The sequence below is a fragment of the Boleophthalmus pectinirostris genome, unplaced genomic scaffold, assembly GCF_026225935.1.
Source record: "Boleophthalmus pectinirostris isolate CB_2022bp ecotype Guang Dong unplaced genomic scaffold, ASM2622593v1 HiC_scaffold_20, whole genome shotgun sequence".
In the NCBI taxonomy this organism is placed as follows: Eukaryota; Metazoa; Chordata; class Actinopteri; order Gobiiformes; family Gobiidae; genus Boleophthalmus; species Boleophthalmus pectinirostris.
The window spans coordinates 18670163-18689623 of NW_026571153.1; the positions used below are offsets into that span (position 1 = coordinate 18670163).

The window sequence follows — 19461 nt, forward strand, 5'->3', positions numbered from 1 at the left end:
CCTGGTTCTTTTTGTTAATCATCACATTAGACATTGTTTATTTAAATGTGCTTTATTTGTTAATTCATTTGTTTCCATTCATCATACTCACCTGCAGCTCAACATGGTCTAGACAAAAGAGCGGGTGTGCCTCATGTCGGCCATTTTAAAAACCTTGAAGGAGGTCGAGGGCTGGACCATGTGGACAGGAGAACTGGTTTAAGTTCTGTTTCATTATTTTTGTGTATTTGGTTTTATAGTTATATAGTTTATATAGATATTTATAGCAAAGCAGGTGTTGGCAAAGAGGGGAGAGACTTCTGTGCAGATTGTTTTCCTTTGATTTGAGTTACTTATTTTCTGTTTTTTTGTACTTTTGTTTATGTTAACTTCAGAAGTCGGTTTTAAAATAATTTTTGTCTGGTTAAAGACATTTTTGTTGTTGTCTGCCTCCTACTTTGACCACGTCGGTCCAACTTCCCCACGGGGTCCTCGGTGGAAGGAGAAAGTGCTTGTTAAAGATTGTGATCGCCTGGAGGTTAGGGGCTGTTGGCCATTCTAGTGGTTCTGACCTGAAGTGACCTTTACCTCAGTCTGAAGGCAGCAGCTGGACCAGACGGTGGGTGGGAGGTCCCAGAGGATGTTGTGAGTACGGCACAGGCAATGGGAGGTGTACACGGTGACAGACTCCAATAAGTCAGATGACCCCATGATTTTTCCAGAGCACCTCCTTCCTTCCTCCCAAAACTGTACACAAGTATTTCAAAATAATTTAACTGAAGTGAAAGTAGACAGTAGAAGTGGTGTGTTATACTGACAGTCAGCAAAATTAAAACTGTGTAACACACTGCTCCTCGTTGTTTATTCCACTTAAACTAGGCATGTCCAAACTATGGCTCATGGGCCAAATGCGGCCCTCAGATACATTTTTTCTTGGCCCTCAGGTTTCCAGGTGAATTGGCCCAAATTACCTTGCATCGTTTTTTTTTGTTTTTGTTTTTTTTTTATTAATTAATTAATTAATTAATTTTAGTAATTTATTTATTTAATGAGACAGGGACAGTGTACAATTTTTACATTAACCTTAACAGGAGAAATGCATTGTACCAGGGTGTAGCACCAGTGTTATTTTTCTCCTGTAGTTGCAGGTTAAATGATTGATTGTATTTAACTGACCTTAGCTATCAACTGTTCTTCCTGGAGACCTATGTAGCATGTTTTGGATTGAAAAATGTACTTTTTACTGCAATTTTTTTTTTGAAAATCTACCTTGAAAAAGCTAATATTTAATATTTAGTGTGTGGTTTTAAGGATTTTAGCATGAATAAAGACTGATGGCTCATTGTAACATGTTTAAACATGCACATATTTCAATTATTGACTGTACTGAGCATCAGTCTACGGCCCTTGATCAGCCCTCCGCTTCGTCGGTGTTTAGATAATGCGGCCCTTGATGAAAAAAGTGGGACTCCCCTGACTTACACCATGGTCCCACAAACTGAAAATAGTCTACTTTTAAATTATAATTTTGGCTGTCCGTAGATCTTCAAAGGATTATGCTTTATTTCTGCTTTAGTTGAGTCCTTCCTAGCAGTAGTTCATTTGTTCACCCGTTGGTATGGACTAAAGCGTATATAACTGTATAAAGACGTGAAGTTAATGTGGCGTCACCAAATGATTCTTGCCCAAACCAAACCTGGAAGTACGTTTTTAATGGGCTACCTGTTGGATATTTTTAAACCAAGTTCAGCTGGGCCTGATGTATAATCCAAAACACCAAAATAAATATATGTAAAATAAATACTAAAAGCAGTAATTTGCAAAAAATGAACATTTATTAAAGAATTTAGCTAAAAATATGAAACCATCACTGTGTATTGTTTTTACATTAGCGCATACATAGTAAAAATAATGAAATAAATCTGCAAACACAAATACATATCATGAAGCAATATTAAACATGCACAAATGCTTAAAAAGTTGTATTCATCATTAAGATTTCATTGTTATTGAGCTCTAGTTGATCTGAGAGTAAATGGTGTCATCCATGGTGGTTTTTGCTGTTAAAAAAATAAATAAAAAAAGAGGAAAGAATCAATTTCAAATATCCAAAAACCTTTTAATTCCCTAAAATTGTTTACAATGCAACTGCAAAATTAGAAAGCCCACAATGCTCATTTTGGATATATATTTACTGAATTATAAATACTAAAAGTAAAATGAAATACAGTTTTAAATTAGTTTGAGATAAATAAAGTTGACTCACCTTTATTTTTCTTCATTTTGTGGAAGCTGACTTGGGCATATGTTACATTTTCACCTAAAAAACAACATCTTAATCATATTTTTTCTTCACTTCAAAATAACATCTGCATTTGTTTAGTAGTTGTTTTGGACCAATAATGGAGCTCTCCAGTGACCGCCCGCTATGGATCCTAAAGTAAACTTCCCATTTATTTTACTCATAAATGAATGAATGAATGAATGAATAAATAAATAAATAAATAAATAAGTAAATAAATATTTGAGAAGACCAGAACTGAATTGAATCTTTTCCTTGCTGTGTCATAGAACCAACGTAAGAGCTGGACAAGAACAAAATAACAGAAATGACCGTATGAACACCATATCCACTGCTCATTACTGTTATCCATATTTTAACATTAATTCAATATAAATTACAAAAAGCTCAAATATACGGTCACAAAAAAAAAAAAAAAAAAAAAACTTGTTCCCCTGTCGACTGCAGCTATCTTTAATATATATATATTTTTTTTATAACATTTCACGGTTGTTTTTGTTTTTTCTCCGTTAACGTTGCTGTGTTTACTTTGTGTCTTTTCTGTACACCAAGCTAACGTTTTACCATAACTTCCGCTCACACAGGAAGTCACCAAAATAAAAGCGTAACATTAATATTAAATGCATAAATGCCGTGGACTGTATGTTAATGTACATAAGAGTTAACTTGACCTTTACAATAATAATAATAATAATAATAATAATAATAATAATAATAATAATAATAATATAATAGTTCAAAGACATGCTGCTACGTGCTAACTCATATCCACAACATGGCTGTTTTAGGTCCAAAGATGCAGTTTAAACACAAGATTCAGTGAAATGTTTTAATAACTTTGCTATATATGAAGTTTCAGAAAAAAATAGGTCTTTTGGTCATTAGTTAACACGTAGCTAATTAGCCGTGAGCAAGATTTCAAATTTTTAATATAATTTATGTATATTTTTTTCAGAAAGTCTATGAGAAAAAGTAATTAGAAATTTAGTTCCAGAACCATATAATTAATTTCTAAGATTTCTGTTACATCCAGTACCTAGTGAAATTGACACTGTGAGTAATTATTCAAATTTAAGAAACATTCTAGAGAAAATGTATTAAGTAAAAAACTGAAGTAACCAAATGTAATGTATTAATTATTTTCTCTTATTTATTTTTTGGGCATTTGAGCTTCATCAGTAGTTCTATATCAAGCAAGTTTTGAATGAAGAGCCTGAACTAGTGAAGTGCAAAATCAACTCTGGACATGCGCTGAAGCTTTACCTCTGAGCCACCTGCACAATCCTGGACTTTTATAACAGAAGTAAAGAGCTTTAAGAACTTTGTTTTACCTGAAGAGTGTGGATGAATATTAGAATAAATACAGCTCTCGTCTTGTGGGGGGTTGTTACTCTCTGAAATTATATTTAAAAACAAAAATTATAATAAAAAATATATAAATAAATAAATACAGAAGAGGCAGAACAAACTCACCTCTCATATATTTTAGTTCAAGTAGGGAGTGAGCAGCATCTGTCAAATAAACCAAATTGTATTATGGATAATGGAAATACAGATGAGACACTTTTTATATTAAGCATTTCAAAGCTGATATCTGATAAAATAGTTAAAACAGTTTGTCTTGGTTTTCCCTTGTTGCACAGCTGTCCTTGTCAAATCTATAATAATAATAAAGCATACGTCTCCTGTTGTAGCCACAGCTGCCCTGGGGCAAGTAAACTGTAAAATACACAAAACAGAATAACATTTCAAGTATATTGTGATAAATAATTGACTTACCTTTATTTTGCTTCTTTTTGTGGTGGTTTATTTGCGCATATGTCACATTTTCACCTAAAAAAAACAAAACAAAAACAAAATAAAAACATCTTATTCATATTTTTCTTCACCCTAAAATGACATCTGGATACTAAATTGTTTTGGACCAATAATTTCATTTGTGTATGTGTGTATGTATGTATGTATTTATTTATTTATTTATTGTGTAGTACCTAGTAAAATAGTTAAGCTTTATCTCAACAAATTTTTCAGTGTCATTCGAGAGAAAACGTATTATGTAAAAAAATAAAGAAGTAACCAAACTGCCAACGATCACATAAATAGAACAATCCTATAAAAAGTATGCAAACAAACAAACAAATAAATAAACAAATAATGAAAAAAAGAAAGAAAAGAAAGAAAAAGACTAGCCTTGGAAAGCACAGGTCTGCAAAATAAAAAACAAAAAGTGTATAAAAGTGAAATTAACCAATAGTAAAATATATACACTAGTGTACATAAACACTTGCCTGGACAGATCTGAATACAGAGAGATATCCTTCTGGATTTCCAGGCAACATAAAAACATTAATATAGACTCAAATCTAACCTTTAGTCTTTAAAAGAAGTATTCATTCACTCCACACTCAGAGGTGGTAAGCTACTGTATTAAAGCCACAGCTGCCCTGTGGCAGACTGACTGAAGTGAGGCTGCCAATCTGCGCTATCTATCCCTCCGACCACCAGCACTCATGCACACAGTACAGTAAATAAGGTTTACTCACCTTGATTTTGCTTCTTTTTGTGGTGGTTTACCTGGGCATATGTCACATTTTCACCTAAAAAAAACCCCATCTTATTAATTTTTTTTTCTTCATGCCAAAATCACATCTGGATACTGAGCAAGTTGTTATGTTGTTAGTTATAGTTTTAGCTTTAGATCAACTAATTACTCACAGTGTCATTCTAGAGAAAATAAATTGTGTAAAAAATTAAGGAAGTAACCAAATATCATGTATTAATTCATATCTTTGTATTTTTTCTTTCACTATGGCACCTGGTCTCCCATCCAAGTACAAGGTCTGACCTGACTTAGCTTCTGAGATCTGATGGAATCGGGCTTTGACAAGGACATCTGTCCAAGATACAAGTGGAACACTCAGATACTCACATAACTGTTCACATGGATTTTCAATGATCTGATAACTCCAGAAATCAGATAATGATCACCAGGTTTTTGGTGTGCATGCAAACATCACACCACTATGACATAATGTGCTTCTCTTCCTCCAGTTATATGAATAATAATTTACCATCTGTAGGGGAGGTGTGGTCATTGCTTGTCACATGATCTTCAGCAGAGCTCTGATTGGTTCGTTGAGTCCTGCCCAAATTGTCAATGATCACACAAATTAAACAATCCCATAAATAGTATGTCAAAACAAACAAACAAAAAAAAAAACAGAAAGAGACCAACCTCAGAAAGCGCACGTCTGCAAAATGAAAATCAAAATGTAAAAAAATGAAACTAACCAGTAGTAAAATGTAAACAGTATTGCATATAGGCACACTGATATAGACTGAAATCCCACCTTTAGTCTTTAAACAACGACCCAGAAGCAGCAGTATTATGAGTAAAACCACTGCACACACAGGTCCAACCACCCACATCACAGGAAAAGAAGAGAGCTCACCTTTGGGTGCACCTGTGATCATGAGTTAGAATACGCTTTTATTTTTGTATTTAGGTATTTTTTTTATTTTAAAGAATAGTTTCACTTACTTTTAATCGACATCCAACTCTCTGGAGATATGACAGTGTTTGGTTTTGACCGTTGCCTTGGTTTCCATTGTCCCTCACATTTATAAAAGCCTTCATCAGACCTGGACACTGCAGTGATGTTGAGCTCTGGTTCAGTTCCATTTTGAATAATTTTTCCATTTTTATAAAATTGGACTGAAGTAAAAGTCCCTTTCTTGATTTTACAGCTGAGAGACACAGACTGTCCCTCAGTCACTGCTCTCACTGGACTCATAAGAATGATGTCGCCTGTGAAGTTAAACATGTCAAACACATAAAAGACTCACTACTTATACTTTATATCAAACTTACTGTGGACTGAGATGTTGAGGGCGTTGCTCATTTCTCCTGATCCAGACTCACACCAAAACACTGCACTGGTTTTCTCAGGTAAATAAAACTCACATTTAGACTTGTCTTTACTCCAATGACACTGTTGTGATGATAATGTGTTATCAGAAAACCTCCTCCAGACTGTGCTGTCTGCTCCAGTGGAGCTGAACCCACAACTCAGAGTGATGACATCATCAGTGAAGTGCTGTGCTCTGTCAGGACTGACCGAGAGAGACACTGGAGACTCAGCCTCTGAGGAGCACAAGACCCAGGCTTAAGTAACACAGACTTTAGTGAGTCAGATTTTAGTGAGTCAGAATTTTGTGAATCAGACTTTAGTGAGTCAGGCTTTACTGAGTCAGGCTTTAGTGAGTCAGGCGAGGGACATGGATATGTGGGACGTACCTCCAGACCAGACAAAGGAGGGGTCACTGTGTTCAGAGTAGAAGGAGGGACTTCCTCTCTCTGTTTGACACACAAACGTTACTGAGTGGTTGAGGCCCTGGAGGCTGAAGGAGTCGTGTTTAGAGGCGGCACTGGCCCCTGGGAGCCGCTCATATGTGTAAGACTGTGAGTGAGGAACAGCCCTGTACCAGTGAAAGCTCCATCCTGCAGAGGGCGCTGTCACAGCACAGCTCAGAGAGACAGAGGCCCCAGGACTGAGCCAGGACACAGACACTGACAGGACAGGATGGGGGACTCCTGAGGAGCAGATGTTACATTTAGATCATCACATCCCATGTCATTGTGTCATATTAAATATAAACTTACTGTCAGACACATTTAGTGTGAGGGGGCGGCTCCACTCAGTGACTGTGTGGGGCAGGACTCCTCTGCACCTGTAGGAGCCTCTGTGTGTCACTGCTGCTCTGATGGTCATTTCTCTTTGTGTGTGCTCCAGACTCTGTTCTGATCTCCTCCATTCAAACATCCACTCAGCACCTGCTCCATGAGCGCTACAGGTGAGAGAGAACTGCTCTCCAGGGAACAGCTGAGACCAGGGGAGGCTCCACAGAGAGAGAGGGCACTCTGGAGTCTGGACACACAGTTACACAGGAGATCACCATACAAAAGTACATGTACTGCACACACATCTGGTAGTATAAGAGACATGTTAGAGTCAAACTGACCAGTGGCTCTGAGTGTGAACTTGTGGCTGTGCTCTGTGAAGTAGGGAGGCTCTCCTCTGCTGGCTCTGCACTGGTACTCCCCTCCCTCTGACACTGACACCTGTGCCTCAGATGAAGACTGTTTAAAGAGCTGCTCATTTCTGCTCCACTCATATTTCCACCCAAAGGAAAGTGGAGAGACAGAGCAGAGCAGCTCCACACTGCCCCCTGTCTTCACCTCTGGGAGTCCACTCACTGTGACCTGAGGTTTGTCTGTAGAATACATAATTACACCAAAACATGAACTTCACCAATTAGAAACATGCAGGTCAAAACCCACACTTTGTACAGTGAAAGTGCACATACTGTGTACAGTGACAGTGGTGCTGGTGCTCCACACAGTGATGAGGTGTGGGTCTCTCTGGGCTCTGCAGCTGTAGGCTCCTGTGTCAGACTCAGTCACTCTGGACACTCTGTATTCTCTGGTTGTTGGACGTAGGTTCAGTCTGTTCCTGTTCCACTGATAGGTCCACTGTGTGTCTGCTCCCTTCACCTCACAGCTCAGACTCAGACTCTCTCCCACAAATAACACAGACCAGTTTGGAGTCAGAGACACTGTGTTGGGAACTGTGTAAAAGAGAAATACTTCAACTACAGAAGGAGACACTGATGATGACCACAGGGACAGAGAACAGGACTCACCAGTTTGTTTGACAGTGACTGCAGGACTTTGAGGTGTGAGGATGAACTGGTCCTGTCCTCTGCAGCTGTACTCTCCTCCTCTGGAGACACTGACACTCTGTGAGGTCTGACTTAATGTTTCAGTTTTGAGAATAACTACCCTGAACCCATATGTATCTCCCTGTAAACCCCTCTATGTAACAGCTCAGAGTCACACTGCCACCCTACTGGGATAACTGAGGACAATGGTGTCACAAGGACACTGCGTTTTGTTTCTGCAAAGAAGGAAAAGAGATGGTAAAATGTTCAGACATAAATCCATAAAAAAATATGAACTCTGCAGACCAGGGCACATGTGGTTCAGAGTAGTTGTGTTAAATACTGACCTTTTACTGTGAGTGTCCAGTTGTGTGATTGTACTTCCTCACTGATCCCACAGGAGTACTGACCCTGGTTTGCTTTTTGACACTGTACTGATTTTCAGTTGGACTGTTGTTGTAGATTCATGCTGAGGCTGATGTTGAACAGGTTTTCCATCTTTAAAGAAGAGTAACTGTCTCTGAGCAGGACCAGAACAGACCAGAGTCACTGAGTCCCCCTGATACACAGACTGGACTGGAGTCTTCAGGTTCAGATTGGCATCTGTGCAACAGTGGGCAAACACTGAGAAAACACTTTTAAATAACATATTTCTGTTGACAGAATGTTGAGGTGTGCATTTTTACAATATATTTTACTTCAGTATTGACTTTAAAACATTCATAACTTGTATTGTAGTCATTATTGGGTCTATTACAGTGAAACTGAACAGGAAAAAGGTAAAAAATTACAACTTTTATGACGTAAAGGTGCGAAGAACAAGCCCCAAAACACAACCACAACTATCAAAATTCCCAAACTAATTTCCAAAAATACAAGCCCAAAGTTGCCATAAAGAATCTGATTTGGCAATTCTTCCATCATTGGTCGAGTCTCCAGAAAACCCTGGATCACTGGACTCAATAACCACAGGTCTGTGACCCTGAGGTCTGTAGTCATGAAGACTTTTGAGTGTTTGGTTGTGTCCCACCTCAAGTCCATCCCCTTCCCCCTCTTGAACCTCTGCAGTTCTACAGAGCCAACGGGTCTTTAGAGAACGCCATTAACCTGGTCCTCCACTTCATCCTGCAGCACCTGGACTTTCTGGGAACCTACACCAGGATCCTGTTTGTGGACTTCAAGCTCAATGTTCAACACTATCCTCCCTGCTCTGTCCCAGGACAAGCTCTCTCTGCTCAACATTTCGACTCCACCTGCAGGAGGAGCACTGACTTCCTGACAGACTGGAATTCAAAATTAAACATATTAAAACACAAATAGTGTAAAGTGATTTTAAACTGATATTGCAAAAATCAAACACTGATACCCAACAGACAAAAACAAAAACATTGCACTTCTGGCTGTTCTGAACAGAAGCCAACTTTGGCCACATCTTCATTCACCTGCTGCTTTGTAAAGTCAAAGTGTAAACAGAACACAGACTCACTGTGTACAGTGACAGTGGTGCTGGTGCTCCACACAGTGATGAGATGTGGGTCTCTCTGGGCTCTGCAGCTGTAGGCTCCTGTGTCAGACTCAGTCACACTGGACACTCTGTATTCTCTGGATGTTGGACGTAGGTTCAGTCTGTTCCTGTTCCACTGATAGGTCCACTGTGTGTCTGCTCCCTCACCTCACAGCTCAGACTCAGACTCTCTCCCACAAATAACACAGACCAGTTTGGAGTCAGAGACACTGTGTTGGGAAGTGTGTAAAAGAGAAATACTTCAACTACAGAAGGAGACACTGATGATGACCACAGGGTCAGAGAACAGGACTCACCAGTTTGTTTGACAGTGACTGCAGGACTTTGAGGTGTGAGGATGAACTGGTCCTGTCCTCTGCAGCTGTATTCTCCTCCTCTGGAGACACTGACTCTCTGTGAGGTCTCACTTAATGTTTCAGTTTGAGAATAACTACCCCTGAACCATGTGTATCCCCCTGTAAACCCGTCTATGTAACAGCTCAGAGTCACACTGCCCCCTACTGGGATAACTGAGGACAATGGTGTCACAAGGACACTGCGTTTTGTTTCTGCAAAGAAGGAAAAGAGATGGTAAAATGTTCAGACATAAATCCATAAAAAATATGAACTCTGCAGACCAGGGCACATGTGGTTCAGAGTAGTTGTGTTAAATACTGACCTTTTACTGTGAGTGTCCAGTTGTGTGATTGTACTTCCTCACTGATCCCACAGGAGTACTGACCCTGGTTTGCTTTTGACACTGTACTGATTTTCAGTTGGACTGTTGTTGTAGGTTCATGCTGAGGCTGATGTTGAACAGGTTTTCCATCTTTAAAGAAGAGTAACTGTCTCTGAGCAGGACCAGAACAGACCAGAGTCACTGAGTCCCCCTGATACACAGACTGGACTGGAGTCTGCAGGTTCAGATTGGCATCTGTGCAACAGTGGGCAAACACTGAGAAAACACTTTTAAATAACATATTTCTGTTGACAGAATGTTGAGGTGTGCATTTTTACAATATATTTTACTTCAGTATTGACTTTTAAAACATTCATAAACTTGTATTGTAGTCATTATTGGGTCTATTACAGTGAAACTGAACAGGAAAAAAAAAAAATTACAACTTTTATGACGTAAAGGTGTGAAGAACAAGCCCCAAAACACAACCACAACTATCAAAATTCCCAAACTAATTTCCAAAAATACAAGCCCAAAGTTGCCATAAAGAATCTGATTTGGCAATTCTTCCATCATTGGTCGAGTCTCCAGAAAACCCTGGATCACTGGACTCAATAACCACAGGTCTGTGACCCTGAGGTCTGTAGTCATGAAGACTTTTGAGTGTTTGGTTGTGTCCCACCTCAAGTCCATCCCCTTCCCCCTCTTGAACCTCTGCAGTTCTACAGAGCCAACGGGTCTTTAGAGAACGCCATTAACCTGGTCCTCCACTTCATCCTACAGCACCTGGACTTTCTGGGAACCTACACCAGGATCCTGTTTGTGGACTTCAAGCTCAATGTTCAACACTATCCTCCCTGCTCTGTCCCAGGACAAGCTCTCTCTGCTCAACATTTCGACTCCACCTGCAGAGGAGCACTGACTTCCTGACAGACTGGAATTCAAAATTAAACATATTAAAACACAAATAGTGTAAAGTGATTTTAAACTGACATTGCAAAAATCAAACACTGATACCCAACAGACAAAAACAAAAACATTGCACTTCTGGCTGTTCTGAACAGAAGCCAACTTTGGCCACATCTTCATTCACCTGCTGCTTTGTAAAGTCAAAGTGTAAACAGAACACAGACTCACTGTGTACAGTGACAGTGGTGGTGCTCCACACAGTGGTGAGGTGTGGGCCTCTCTGGGCTCTGCAGCTGTAGGCTCCTGTGTCAGACTCAGTCACTCTGGACACTGTGTATTCTCTGGTTGTTGGAGGTGGGTTCAGTCTGCTCCTGCTCCACTCATAGGTCCACTGTGTGTCTGCTCCCTCCACCTCACAGCTGAGAGTCAGACTCTCTCCCACAAATAACACAGGCCAGTTTGGACGCACAGACACTGTGTTGGGAAATGTGTAAAAGAGAAATGTTTCAAATACAGAAGGAGACACTGATGCTGAGCACAGGGACAGAGAACAGGACTCACCAGTTTGTTTGACAGTGACTTGCAGGACTTAGGTGTGAGGATGAACTGGTCCTGTCCTCTGCAGCTGTATTTCCTCCTCTGGAGACACTGACTCTCTGTGAGGTCTCACTTAATGTNCTGATGTTGAAACAGGTTTTCCAATCTTTAAAGAAGAGTAACTGTCTCTGAGCAGGACCAGAACAGACCAGAGTCACTGAGTCCCCCTGATACACAGACTGGACTGGAGTCTGCAGCTTCAGATTGGCATCTGTGCAACAGAGGACAAACACTGAGAAAACACTTTTAAATAATGTATTTCTGTTGACAGAATGTTGAGGTGTGCATTTTTACAACATATTTTACATCAGTATTGACTTTAAAACATTCATAACTTGTATTGTAGTCATTATTGGGTCTATTACAGTGAAACAGAACAGGAAAAAGGTAAAAACAATTACAACTTTTATGACGTAAAGGTGCGAAGAGCAAGGCCAAAACACAACCCACAACTATCAAAATTCCCAAACTAATTTCCAAAAATACAAGCCCAAAGATGCTGTAAAGAACCTGATTTGGCAATTCTTCCATCACTGGTCGAGTCTCCAGAAAACCCTGGATCACTGGACTCAATAACCACAGGTCTGTGACAGTGAGGTCTGTAGTCATGAAGACTTTTGAGTGTTTGGTTGTGTCCCACCTCAAGTCCATCCCCTTCCCCCTCCTGAACCTCTGCAGTTCTACAGAGCCAACGGGTCTGTAGAGTACGCCATTAACCTGGTCCTCCACTTCATCCTGCAGCACCTGGAACCTACACCAGGATCCTGTTTGTGGAATTCAGCTCAGTGTTCACCATCCTCCCTGCTCTGTCCCAGGACAAGCTCTCTCTGCTCAACATCCTGACTCCACCTGCAGGGGAAGCACTGACCTCCTGACAGACTGGATTTCAAAATTAAACATATCAAAACACTAATAGTGTAAAGTGATTTTAAACTGACATTGCAAAAATCAAACACTGATACCTAACAGACAAAAACAAAAACACTGCACTTCTGGCTGTTCTGAACAGAAGACACCTTTGGCCACACCTTCATTCACCTGCTGCTTTGTAAAGTCAAAGTGTAAACAGAACACAGACTCACTGTGTACAGTGACAGTGGTGCTGGTGCTCCACACAGTGATGAGGTGTGGGTCTCTCTGGGCTCTGCAGCTGTAGGCTCCTGTGTCAGACTCAGTCACTCTGGACACTCTGTATTCTCTGGTTGTTGGACGTAGGTTTGGTCTGTTCCTGTTCCACTGATAGGTCCACTGTGTGTCTGCTCCCTCCACCTCACAGCTCAGACTCAGACTCTCTCCCACAAATACCTCCAACTGACTTGGACTCACAGTGGGGACTGGAAGATTCATAGAAAAAAAGGAACTTTTTAAAGAGTTTTATGACAAAAACATGATAATATAACATGTAAATGTCAAACTGAAGGAGAGAGATGTGTAAAGGTAATGTATTCTTTATATTCTGTACTCACCAGTTTTCTTAACAGTGACTTCATCACTTAGTTTTGTGATGACATGATTGTCCTTCCCTCTGCATGAGTACACTCCTCCAACAGAGACACTGATAGTTTGTTCCACTTTTGCAATATTTTCCCATTTAGATCCAGGGTAAAATTTTTGTCTGAACCAATTAATTGTTTTATTCCAACCGGCTACAGCACAGCTCAGAGTCACACTGCCCTCTACTGGTATAACTGAGAAACAAAGGTCTCCACAGTGACAGTGCGTTGCCTTTCTGCAAAAGGGAAAAAGATGGTATATTTTCAGACATGAGTTCATAAAAGAATATTAACTCTGCAACCCAGGGTAAATGTGGTTCAGAGTAGTTGTATTATTGGGTGTATTATAGTAACACAGAACAAGAAGAAAAATCACCACTTATAATGTGAAAGTGCAAAGTGTAAGCGTTAAAAAAAACCCCACAAGTGTCATAATAATTTGTAAACAACTTTCCAAAAATAGAAGCCCAAAATGGCTATAAAGAATCTGACTTGGCAACTCTTCTGGAGGCTGAACCCTGAGAAGCACCCGGCCTTGATAGTGTTTCTAATTCCGCCGTGAGACACTATGTGGATGAGCTGACTCCTGTTTTCACTGACATCTTTAAACACCTCCCTGGTACCATACCATGTCCTGGCCTGTTTAAATGCTTCCAGCCTTGTTTGAGTCTCCAAGAAGCCCCATATCACTGGACTCACTGACGTCTGTAGTCATGAAGACTTTTGAGTGTTTGATTGTGTCACACTTCAAGTCCATCCCCTCCCCCTCCTGGATCCCTGCAGTTCTACACAGTCAACAGGTCTGTAGAGGACACCATTAACCTGGGCCTCCACTTCATCCTGCAGCACCTGGACTCTCTGGGGACCTACACCAGGATCCTGTTTGTGGACTTCAAGCTCAGTGTTCAACACCATCCTCCCTGCTCTGCTCCAGGACAAGTTCTCTCAGCTCAAAGTACCTGACTCCACCTGCAGGGGGAGCTCTGACTTCCTCAGTACTGACATTCAAAACTAAACACATTAAAACACCAACAGTTTAATGTGCTTTTAAACTGTCATTGCAAGGATCGATTGCCACTGCCCAACAGACAAAAACAATATTGGTCCAATGTTGGACAGAAGGCTCCTTTGGCAACATCATCATTCACCTGCTGCTTTGTAAAGTCGAAGTGTAAACAGAACAGACTCACTGTGTACAGTGACAGTGGTGCTGGTGCTCCACACAGTGATGAGGTGTGGGTCTCTCTGGGCTCTGCAGCTGTAGGCTCCTGTGTCAGACTCAGTCACTCTGGACACTCTGTATTCTCTGGTTGTTGGATGTAGGTTCAGTCTGTTCCTGTTCCACTGATAGGTCCACTGTGTGTCTGCTCCCTCCACCTCACAGCTCAGACTCAGACTCTCTCCCACAAATACCTCCAACTGACTCGGACTCACAGTGGGGACTGGAAGATTCACAGAAAAAACACTGAACTTGTTCAAATTGTTTGTAACAAAAAGATGATTTTATAACATGTAAATGACAAATTGAAGTAGAGAGCGATGTGTAAAGGTAATATATTCTTTAATTCTGTACTCACCAGTTTTCTCACAGTGACTTCATCACTTAGTTTTTGTGGCGACATGATGGTCGTTCCCTCTGCATGAGTACACTCCTCCAACAGAGACACTGACTTTTTGTTCAACTTTGCCAATAGTTCCCCTTTCAGATCCAGAGTCATAATTTCGTCTAAACCATTCATGTTTTTCAGTCCAACCCTGTACATCACAGCTCAGTGTTACACTGCCCCCTACTGGTGTTTCTGTGTTTGACACAGTCAGTCCAACTCTGCGGGTACTTTCTGTAAACAAACAGGAACAAATACAAACAAATATCTGGTGTCATTTTAATTCAGGGAGGATCATGCACTCAGCTCCAGGAAACATGTAAAAAAAGAAGAAAAAAGAGAAATACTTCAACTACAGAAGGAAACACTGATGATGACCACAGGACCAGAGAACAGGACTCACCAGTTTGTTTGACAGTGATTGCAGGACTTTGAAGTGTGAGGATGAACTGGAGTAGTTGTGTTAAATACTGACCTTTTACTGTGAGTCTCCTTTTGTGTGATTGTACTTCCTCATTGATCCCACAGGAGTACTGACCCTGGTCTGTTTTTGACACTGGACTGATTTTCAGTTGGACTGTTGTTGTAGATTTGTGCTGAGGCTGATGTTGAACAGGTTTTCCATCTTTGAAGAAGAATAACTGTCTCTGAGCAGGACCAGAACAGACCAGAGTCACTGAGTCCCCCTGATACACAGACTGGACTGGAGTCTGCAGGCTTCAGATTGGCATCTGTGCAACAGAGAGCAAATACTGAGAAAATACTTTTTTGTCTGATGACAAAATGTTGAGATGTGTATATTTCCAATATATATTGCATCAATATTGACTTGACATGAATAACTTGTAATGTAGTTATTATTGGGTTTATTACAGTGAAACAGAAGAGGAACAAAGGTAAAAAATTACAACTTTTATGATGTGAAGGTGCAAAGAACAACCACAAAACACAACCCACAACTCCAATTCCCAAACAACTTTCCAAGAAGAATCAGATTTGGCAATTCTTCCATCATTGTTCGTGTTCCAATAAGCCCTGGATCATTAGGCTCAATATCCACAGGCCTATGACCCTGACGTCTGTAGTCATGAAGACTTTTGAGTGTTTGGTTGTGTCACATTTCAAGTCCATCCCCTCCCCCTCCTGGACACCTGCCAGTTCTACAGAGCCAACAGGTCTGTAGAGGACACCATTAACCTGGGCCTCCACTTCATCCTGCAGCACCTGGACTCTGGGAACCTACACCAGGATCCTGTTTGTGGACTTCAGCTCTGTGTTCAACACCATCCTCCCTGCTCTGCTCCAGGACAAGTTCTCTCAGCTCAAAGTACCTGACTCCACCTGCAGGGGGAGCACTGACTTCCTGACAACTGACATTCAAAATTAAACATATGAAAACACCAATAGTGTAAAGTACATTTAAACTGACATTGCAATAATCAATTGCCCCTGCCCAACACACAAAAACAAATACGGTGCACTTCTGGCTGTTCTGAACAGAAGACACCTTTGGCCACATCTTCATTCACCTGCTGCTTTGTAAAGTCAAAGTGTAAACAGAAAACAGACTCACTGAGTACAGAGACAGAGGTGGTGCTCCACACAGTGGTGAGGTGTGGGCCTCTCTGGGCTCTGCAGCTGTAGGCTCCTGTGTCAGACTCAGTCACTCTGGACACTGTGTATTCTCTGGTTGTTGGAGGTGGGTTCAGTCTGCTCCTGCTCCACTCATAGGTCCACTGTGTGTCTGCTCCCTCCACCTCACAGCTGAGAGTCAGACTCTCTCCCACAAATACCTCCAAACTGACTCGGACTCACAAAGGGGACTAAAAACAAACACAGAAAAAACACTGAACTTGTTCAAACAGTTAGTGACAAAAGGATAATATTATAACGTGTAAATGTCAAATTAAAGGAGTGATATTATTCTTTATATTCTGTACTCACCAGTTTTCTCAACAGTGACTTCATCACTTAGTTTTGTGGCGACATGATGGTCGTTCCCTCTGCATGAGTACACTCCTCCAACAGAGACACTGACAGTTTGTTCCACTTTGCCAATATTTTCCCATTTAGATCCAGAGTCATAATTTCGTCTGAACCATTCATGTTTTTTCAGTCCAATCCTGTATATCACAGCTCAGTGTCACACTGCCCCCTACTGGTGTTTCTGTGTTTGACACAGTCAGTTCAACTCTGCGGGTCTTTTCTGTAAACAAAGAGGAACAAATACAAATAAACTTCTGGTGTAGTATTTTTATAATTTATGGAGGATCATGTGCTCATCTTACCTGTAACTTTCAGTTCTTTTTCATCTGATCGTGTTTCCTCACTGGCTCCACACAAATACAAACCCTCATCTGATTTTGACACTGAATTAATGATCAGATCTGTAAAGTCTGGTTGTTGGAACAGCACATGTTGTGTGTCATTTTGTACAAGTGTTCCATCTTTGTAAAACTGCAGATGTTTTTCACCATGAGCTGTGCACCTCACAGTCACTGTGTCCTCCAGATACACAGACTGTCCAGGAACATCCAGAGTGAACCTGTCACCTGTAACTCAACAGAAGAGGAGCATGAACAGACTCATGGGAAAAGATGGATATTTTATGATGTACTTAACTCTCGAGACAGATTGGAGGAGAGAAGCTGGTGGGACTTGAACATTGCATTTAAAACAATGGGCCTCATTCATGAAGTGTTCTTGCAAACACATTTTTATTTTTACAAACATTTTTGACATTCACAAAATATTTTCTTAGCTGAAATGTTCTGGAAGAAGTACTCATAAAAACAAAAAAATCAGGTGTTTTAAAAATATTATAACTTTCATAAAAAATCTAATTACCCCATGACTGTAATTAACTGTAACTGTAACTTATCTATTTTTTTATTATTTCTCATAAAAATATGACTCTGTAAACCAATGACATTTCCAAGGAGTTTTTATAGACCATGTAGTCTATTGTGTCTATACAGACTGCAGTGACTCTAGATTGTGTACTGTCTGTGCCAGTGACCCTCAGCCTGTCCCACCCCAGCCCCTCCTACCCCCATCACCCCATCGACCCCCCATGACCAAAACACACTTTTATGCCCCACTACACCATCCCCCTCCCTCTCTATTTATCTCTACTTATCTGACCTCATTCACTCTCTCCCTTGTGCTTTTTATATAATGCCAAACCCATATTGGCCATACATGGAAGCTCAGAGGAGTTTCTTACAAAATACATATTAATTTTTATTTATATGAGACGTAAGGAGTGTTGTTTTATTTGTAGCTCGATGTTGGTGAATTAGGCGCAAAGAATTTGTGAGCTTAATAACACTTTGTGAATCTGGCACTGAGTTTCTCAGCATTTTCTTCAAGTGGAAGTTCTTAACATTTTTAAATAAAAGATTCATGAATGAGGCCGAGTGACTTTAGTTGATTTTCTTTAATTAGCATCATGTTATTATCAACCAGCCCACTACTTTAAAGTTAAATTTGAAGTTTCTGAAATGAACATTGATCCATATAGCAGTATAACTCCCAAATCCAAATGAAACAGAGATCATTACCTTGTGTCTGTTTGCAGATGGCGACACAAAACACTGGAATAAAAACACATAAACATGTAGATTCCATGTCCACGTTCACCAAGTATGAATGTAGTGACCCAGGTGTAAAGTCTTTAGTGGTGACCAAAGTGTAGTACTCACAGATGGACCACAGTGTCCAGAGCAGAGAGGCTCCCATCCTCAGAGTGTGAACAGACTCCAACTACACACACAACTATAGACTCTGTGGAGAAAGATGCAGTTTTATACATGATGACGATGATGTTTAACTGGACTGACTCTGTGTTTCCTTCCTTTTCACACCACACTTCATCATAATGCACCCAAACAAGGAAATAAGTACGAACATCATCAAAAATATCAGCCTCTATTGTGTTGTAATGATGAGGTGTTTACATTTTCATGTGCACAGATGTAAGATTACATGAAGCTCATATTTCAGCAGAGTGATCGTCAATACATCTGATTAAATGTGTCCACATGTGTGAGACAACACCCAAAACCTGTGACTTTAACAGAGCCAAATTAAAAAGGATTTCAGTGTGACAAAACCTCATAATTCAAAAAACAAAGACAATCAACATACAGTGTAATAATAATAATAATGAAATATTAATCATTAGTAGAAAACTCATTTGAATATTAATAGAAAAATTATAGAATAATAGAAAAATTATAATAATCATTTTCTTATTTTTCTATTATTATTCAATGATTTTTCTACTAATGATTAATATTTCATTATTATTATCATTACACTGTATGTTGATTGTCTTTGTTTTTTGAATTATGGGGTTTTGAGTGCACTGTCACCCTTGGGTGCTTACCACACCATATTTAAGATGGCCACCTGAGCTCTCATTCTGTTTGCCTGACGAAGGCCTAGTGCCAAAACGTTGCACAGTTTGTCCTAATAAATCTCACAATTTGCAAGTAAGATGGTGTGCGGGATTTTTTTTCTATGTTCTAGGAAAAAAAAAAAAAAGTATTTAAAGAATTTGAGCCCACATTTAGCCCCTCCCCACATGACATTCTCTCACCTTGTGCAAAGCATATTGTCACATTTGGACTGTTCATGCCTGAAAAACCAGATGAAAATGCAAAACGTCA

At 40.1% G+C, this 19461-nt stretch overlaps 3 protein-coding genes across 3 annotated transcripts in view; all 3 read right to left on the reverse strand.

Moving 5' to 3' along the window:
* Window positions 1-1792: 1792 nt before the first annotated feature.
* On the reverse strand, window positions 1793-6956 carry LOC129409685 (uncharacterized). The gene is made up of 13 exons (XM_055156176.1): window positions 6941-6956; window positions 6579-6875; window positions 6153-6425; window positions 5823-6089; window positions 5632-5745; window positions 5517-5532; window positions 5353-5423; window positions 4825-4878; window positions 4061-4114; window positions 3755-3793; window positions 3613-3675; window positions 2246-2299; window positions 1793-2039 (listed from the first exon to the last, which is right to left on the reverse strand). Exons 1-13 carry the CDS (start codon window positions 6954-6956, stop codon window positions 1996-1998), a joined length of 1362 nt encoding a protein of 453 aa, XP_055012151.1. The 3' UTR covers window positions 1793-1995.
* On the reverse strand, window positions 6735-13368 carry LOC129409686 (basement membrane-specific heparan sulfate proteoglycan core protein-like; the record flags this gene model as incomplete). Its single annotated transcript, XM_055156177.1, has 10 exons — window positions 6735-6875; window positions 6945-7555; window positions 7649-7909; window positions 9824-10075; window positions 10186-10440; window positions 11323-11568; window positions 11656-11682; window positions 11765-11902; window positions 12774-13025; window positions 13158-13368. Coding segments are annotated over 9 exons (2148 nt in total), but the record flags the coding sequence as incomplete, so codon positions are not given.
* The window catches only part of LOC110159888 (obscurin-like), a 35308-nt gene continuing 29214 nt past the window's right edge, over window positions 13368-19461 (reverse strand). The window contains exons 21-29 of the mRNA XM_055156178.1: window positions 17077-17340; window positions 16923-16994; window positions 16236-16598; window positions 16013-16129; window positions 15860-15948; window positions 15264-15498; window positions 14825-15022; window positions 14375-14626; window positions 13368-13420 (exon numbers count right to left, since the gene is read on the reverse strand). Coding sequence (XP_055012153.1) covers window positions 13368-13420; window positions 14375-14626; window positions 14825-15022; window positions 15264-15498; window positions 15860-15948; window positions 16013-16129; window positions 16236-16598; window positions 16923-16994; window positions 17077-17340 — 1643 coding nt within the window. The remainder of the gene's footprint in view (window positions 13421-14374; window positions 14627-14824; window positions 15023-15263; window positions 15499-15859; window positions 15949-16012; window positions 16130-16235; window positions 16599-16922; window positions 16995-17076; window positions 17341-19461) is intronic.

What these genes read in the sequence shown, in the direction of transcription:
- LOC129409685 (XM_055156176.1), bottom strand. An exon ending in CTCCTTTGTCTGGTCTGGAG is followed by an intron (nt 6,426 to 6,578) that starts GTACGTCCCACA and finishes TGTGCTCCTCAG; the next exon opens with AGGCTGAGTCTCCAGTGTCT. An exon ending in CAAAATGAAGAAAAATAAAG is followed by an intron (nt 2,040 to 2,245) that starts GTGAGTCAACTT and finishes TTTTTTTAACAG; the next exon opens with CAAAAACCACCATGGATGAC.